Here is a 6,000-nt window from a genome sequence, read left to right on the forward strand (position 1 = left end):
AGATATCTCTGTGATATGTTTGAAGTCAGCAGTTCCAGCCAAGAGGAAATTTAAAAATGTCTCACATCCACTTTGTCCAACATGAAAAATGGAACAGATCCTGGTGAAATTGATCGTTTTCATGCGCAGTAAGTTTGCTAATAATATATAGCAGTGCCTGACTTTGACAGCGGTTATCTTTCAGCCAGGGAAGGTGTAATGTTTAGAAGAATTATTACCATGGCAGCTCGGCTGATGTTGTTTTCACCTTGTGAGTGTCGTCATGGCAAAATGTGGTCCTGGAGACACCTACTGTAGCAGGAACTACCACAGAGGCGGTTTGGAGGTGTTTATATGTCTGTGGACAGGTTCTTTCAGCACAATAGCGTCACTGCAAAATACAGTCATTAAAATTTACAGGGCAATAGTTGACACCAAAAAGAAATGAGCGCAATTTTTTTTCCCTGAACGGATGCTGTTTTACACTAATGGTTACTAAAAACAAAAGTCCACAAATATTGATTGATTTGAAAAAATGAATAGGACTGAATCTGGTCAGGTTATGCAGCTGATTATTTATTGAATGATCTTGTCTTCAAATTGGGGTGAGGTATTTTTGGAGATAAACCAGCATGTTATTTGTTGCTGCCCTCAAGAAATGCTATTAAAATGTAAATAAATGTGGGTAAATAAATGTTTGTCTCTAAAAACATACTTTTATTGAATATCATGATTTATTTATCTTTAGCTTAAAATTAAATTATATTTTGTTTGCAACAACATATAAAAGTAGGATGACCACTAAAGTAATATCTCTTTAAAAAGGCAGATGTGGAGTCAAAGCATTATGCAGCTAATAAATCATCAGCCTTGTAAGCACAGCAGAGCAATCAAATGTAAGTGAATATTTACTCAGAGCATTTATAGTCTGATATTGGAAGGGTTTATGCCAGTCGTGTAGGTAGCTGCATCAATGTGCGATACATAGAGGAAGTCTACAGTTGTGTGTGTGTGAGTGTTTGATAGTTCACATGACTCTTTACAGAAAATACAAACTGATTTGCATGTGGGTTTTTAAACAAATATGGATCATGAGAATTTTGAGCTTTGCAATCTGTTTTGGGTCCTCATTATTTCAAGTGGTTGGAAGCAAATGAGGGAAATCTATAGTTGTATGAGCATAAACAATATATATTTAGTATACTTTATATAACTTTGCATATTTATTTTTACATACCAGACAAAGCATTTCATAAATGTATTTTTCTCCTATAGCCAGAGAAGACATTTAAACAGAGGAAGTAGAAATGAGACCCCAGGAAATGAATCTCCTCCAGGAAGAATGAAAGTTGTCACAGAAAGTAAAAGAGAGGACAGATAAGACACTGAGTGTCACCTATGTCCACAATGGACAATTGAGGACAATGGACAAAAATTTGATTCTTAAACTATAAGGGTGATATATCCATAGAAAACAGGGTGTTTCTCTCCTCTTCTCTCCTCTTCTCTTCTCTTCCCTTCTCTTCTCTTCTCTTCTCTTCTCTTCTCTTTATTGTATTAGTTTCATCTAGTCTGGTCTCCATCATTGATTTTGTTACTAATAGGCAGACAGTGGCTTCAGAGTAATGTGGTTGTAGAAGAAGTGAAGTCTATCTGAGGAGAACAGGAGGAGGACTACTGAGCTGCTGAGCACTAATGATGTGAAGTGGAGAGATGGAGGGAAAGTGAATTCAATTGGAATGTAGTTATAATCAAATTTACCTACAAATTACATGCCAAAGCTGCTCTAAACAGTTTTTAATACATACATTACTACCTCTACTACTATTGCTACTAGTAGTAGAGGCTACAATTAGACTTTCATTGTTTTTACTACAAGTTTAATATGCTACAATATCTAGCATGGCTTTGTACCATCTGAGGTACATTAGACAATGTGATTGTTGCATTTTGGGTGTAGTGTCACTTTAATATAATGATATGAGTTTGAGTGACATCTACTGTTCAAGTCCTGCAAATGCATGAATGTTCCTGAAAACACGAGAATGATCCAGTGACATCAGCAGACCTGAGTAACAGCTCCTCCCAGTGGAGAGCTGTGGTAATGACAGGAAAGTTCCTGAAGACTCTGGAGCTCCTCCAGTTAGAATATAAAAGCTGGGACAGTCCCACTGCTGAGACAGAAACAACACAAGCAACACAGAAGACAACAGACACTGTAACAGTGTTTCATCTCACAACAAGAGGACTCCACTCTAAACCCACTCTGAAGATGCTGTGCTCTCATGGATTCCAGTCTGCCCTCAGTCCATTCAGCTTCTACTGGCCTGTACGCAGTCTGTGGCCAGAGGTCACACCTCTGCTCTACCAGCAGGATGGACTGCAGAGAAACCTACAGGAGCTGTGCAGCAGTCTGGAGCTGATGGAAAAACTTCAACACAACATCCTGGAGGAGACGAAGCCTTTCCAAAGCAGTGTGGCCGTGCAGCCAGTCTCCTACCAGCTGGAGAAAGAGGGAGAGCACTTTAACCTGACTCTGGACACTCAAGGCTTTTCCCCAGAGGAGCTGTCTGTCAGGCAGGTGGGCAGGAAGCTGAGAGTCAGTGGGAAGACAGAGAAGAAACAGGAAGACGGGAAGGGCTCCTACTCTTACAGACTCCAGGAGTTCAGACAGGAGTTTGATCTGCCTGAAGAACTGAACCCTGAAGCCGTCACCTGCTGCCTGGCTCCAGACGGGAAGCTCCGCATCCAGGCAGCCAGAGCTCCATGTGCTGAGGAGGCTGAGAGAGAGCTGACTATCAAGAGGAGCCTGGAGGAGAAAACACAGCAGAGTGTGTGTTCACACACAGAGGACAGCAGCACAGAGACAGACAACAGCACACAGGACAAACCTGAACACATGGACTGATCACAGTGTTGTTGTGCCAATGAGAAGTCTTTTATATGGATGAATGATGATTATATATTCCTTTGTGTGTTTGAATGTAGAACAGAACATTATTAAATAAATGTATTTCAACCAATCATTATTTCTTTGGTAAGTTTTTTTTAAACTTCTTTTGACACAAATATGTGCAGGTAAATACATACATAGGAAATGTTTTTTATATAAACGTTAAATGATTGGATTGGATTGGATTTTTAAAAACTTGTTCATGCATAATCAATAAATGTATTCATCCATTTCAACTATGATTTTTTTTTACTTTTTTTAACTACTACACAGTTTTAGCACAATCAGGGTAAACAAACAACAAGTAGAACCTGAAAGTCTGGTCTTACTGCTTCCCCTTTAAATAGTACAGGTTTGAACTGGTATGGACTGATCATAATGTTGTTGTACCAATAGAAGTGTACATGTTTTTTATTCAAATGTTAAATGATGATGGTATGTTCTTTCGTATATTCATATAACTGGATATAATAAATACATGTATTTCAAATGAAATTGTGATTTTTCTCTTACTTTTTAAAATTTTTAAAATTCTTTTGTTTTGCACAAACACCTCATGTCCTGGTTTGTGAAAAATAAGTTTACCTCAGCTCTTCGTGGGATCGTTACTCATGAGTGGCGATTTTACAAGATTCTTCTTGAATGGTCAAGAACTTTCATTTCTTATAGAATGTGGTGTAAACATTACAGCTACTGAATACAGACAGTCAGCAAATCTTTACTCAGGTAAAATCAACTGTGAAAGGTAACAAAGGTGACTTTACCATCTTACTACGAGTTGATTTATCAAACATTTTTTACAATTAATTAATACTAATTCTTTCTTAATCTCACATAATTGGTCTCTCTGCTTAAATTCCAGTTTTTTTCCGTGAAAAGATGGAAATGATGAATCACAAGTAACCGTCATGTCACTGAGAAGAGAAAATGGTCCGACCACATTTAAACTGATTTTGAAAACTATTATCAACCGAGTAGTAGCTTAAAGACCACACAGTAATTAATCCAGTGTGTTGGAATACAAAATATGAGCCATTATCTCAAGGAAAACAGGAAATAATGAGTAACATATCCAGCAATCGTAACATTGCACCCCGAATGTCGTGAATGTGAGTAGATTGAGTCACTGACCAGTCCCAAAAACCTTACTGATGATAATGATCATCATTCATTCCAGTTCAAACACTCACTATTTATATGTCAAACAGTAAGAAGTTTCTTTTCCACACTTTCAGGTTTTATTTTACATCTAGCTGTTTGTTTAGCCTAACAGGACATGTTTATGATTTAAAAAGTTTCAAAAAATTAAAGAATAAAGAAAAAGTAAAACTCTAAAATAGTTATTTTAAAAAAGTTTAAAAAAAAGAAACATTCAAACACTGTTGGAATTTCAATACATTTATTGGTTACACTTAAAAATACACTTAACACTTGTATGAAAAACATTTGTATGTATTGGCACAGCAACACTGTGATCAGTCCATGTGTTCAGGTTTGTCCTGTGTGCTGTTGTCTGTCTCTGTGCTGCTGTCCTCTGTGTGTGAACACACACTCTGCTGTGTTTTCTCCTCCAGGCTCCTCTTGATAGTCAGCTCTTTCTCAGCCTCCTCAGCACATGGAGCTCTGGCTGCCTGGATGCGGAGCTTCCCGTCTGGAGCCAGGCAGCAGGTGACGGCTTCAGGGTTCAGTTCTTCAGGCAGATCAAACTCCTGTCTGAACTCCTGGAGTCTGTAAGAGTAGGAGCCCTTCCCGTCTTCCTGTTTCTTCTCTGTCTTCCCACTGACTCTCAGCTTCCCGCCCACCTGCCTGACAGACAGCTCCTCTGGGGAAAAGCCTTGAGTGTCCAGAGTCAGGTTAAAGTGCTCTCCCTCTTTCTCCAGCTGGTAGGAGACTGGCTGCACGGCCACACTGCTTTGGAAAGGCTTCGTCTCCTCCAGGATGTTGTGTTGAAGTTTGTCCATCAGCTCCAGACTGCTGCACAGCTCCTGTAGGTTTCTCTGCAGTCGATCCTGCTGGTAGAGCAGAGGTGTGACCTCTGGCCACAGACTGCGTACAGGCCAGTAGAAGCTGAATGGACTGAGGGCAGACTGGAATCCATGAGAGCACAGCATCTTCAGAGTGGGTTTAGAGTGGAGTCCTCTTGTTGTGAGATGAAACACTGTTACAGTGTCTGTTGTCCTCTGTGTTGCTTGTGTTGTTTCTGTCTCAGCAGTGGGACTGTCCCAGCTTTTATATTCTAACTGGAGGAGCTCCAGAGTCTTCAGGAACTTTCCTGTCGTTACCACAGCTCTCCACTGGGAGGAGCTGTTACTCAGGACGTCACTGGATCTTTCCTGTCTCATCAGGAAGTTCAGCTTGAAATATGCATTAGCACAAATTAGTACAAACAATTTGACATGGAATATAGAATCAGGTTGTAAAATATGTACTGGGGTCTATGATTGGGTTCAGAAAAATCCCTTAAGTTTTGAAATATTCACTGGTGAAGGCATCAAACTCTTTATTTCCATAGTGTCTTGGGGAACTTTTCTGTCAGAAAAAGTTACATGTCATTGTCAGGACTCTTATGTGTATCTCTGTGTGATTTTCTTTATTTTTCTGTTTTCATTTTTCCTCTGCAAAGTTCTGCTGTGGTTATGTTCCACAAATTAAGAAAGATGACATCCCTACTTTCAAAACTGGAATATAATTTCAAACGTATCGCAGATGAAACACCATTCTGTTTAACATCTCAGAATGAGACCGTTCAAAGTTTTTAGAAAACATAGAGCTCTTGGTTTTCTCTGATCCTCTCCTGTGATATGCACATCTCTCCAGCAGATGGCAGGATTTCCTTCCATTTACTTTTACCAGCAAAATTTTCCCTCCAAACCCCAGTAACTTTCCTGAGATCTCAGCACTTTGCCACGAGTTGTCATCCTAGTTCAACAAAAAACAAAGCTAATACACTAAAGCATGAAGAAACCTCACTATTCGTTGTTATTTTCAGTTATGCAGAGCTTCTAATGAATAAGGTAACTGTTAAATTCTAATTTATGAATTTATTAATGCCATCCCTTTCCTGATAT

General features: G+C 39.2%; 2 protein-coding genes across 2 annotated transcripts; one reads left to right on the forward strand and one right to left on the reverse strand.

Moving 5' to 3' along the window:
* The first annotated feature begins 2,180 nt into the window (after window positions 1–2,180).
* On the forward strand, window positions 2,181–3,048 carry LOC111237481 (heat shock protein 30-like). The gene has a single exon (XM_022766599.1). The coding sequence runs from the start codon at window positions 2,252–2,254 to the stop codon at window positions 2,885–2,887; it is 636 nt and encodes a 211-aa protein (XP_022622320.1). The 5' UTR covers window positions 2,181–2,251; the 3' UTR covers window positions 2,888–3,048.
* A 1,344-nt stretch (window positions 3,049–4,392) lies between these two features.
* LOC111237483 (heat shock protein 30-like) lies at window positions 4,393–5,109 on the reverse strand. Its single transcript, XM_022766601.1, has one exon. It carries the CDS (start codon window positions 5,041–5,043, stop codon window positions 4,408–4,410), a length of 636 nt encoding a protein of 211 aa, XP_022622322.1. The 5' UTR covers window positions 5,044–5,109; the 3' UTR covers window positions 4,393–4,407.
* Window positions 5,110–6,000: the final 891 nt, after the last annotated feature.

This window comes from Seriola dumerili, unplaced genomic scaffold, assembly GCF_002260705.1.
Source record: "Seriola dumerili isolate Sdu_G_001 unplaced genomic scaffold, Sdu_1.0 BDQW01000874.1, whole genome shotgun sequence".
In the NCBI taxonomy this organism is placed as follows: domain Eukaryota; kingdom Metazoa; phylum Chordata; class Actinopteri; order Carangiformes; family Carangidae; genus Seriola; species Seriola dumerili.

What these genes read in the sequence shown, in the direction of transcription:
- LOC111237481 (XM_022766599.1), top strand. Translation starts at nt 2,252, where the DNA reads ATGCTGTGCTCTCATGGATTCCAGTCTGCCCTCAGTCCATTCAGCTTC.
- LOC111237483 (XM_022766601.1), bottom strand. Translation starts at nt 5,043, where the DNA reads ATGCTGTGCTCTCATGGATTCCAGTCTGCCCTCAGTCCATTCAGCTTC.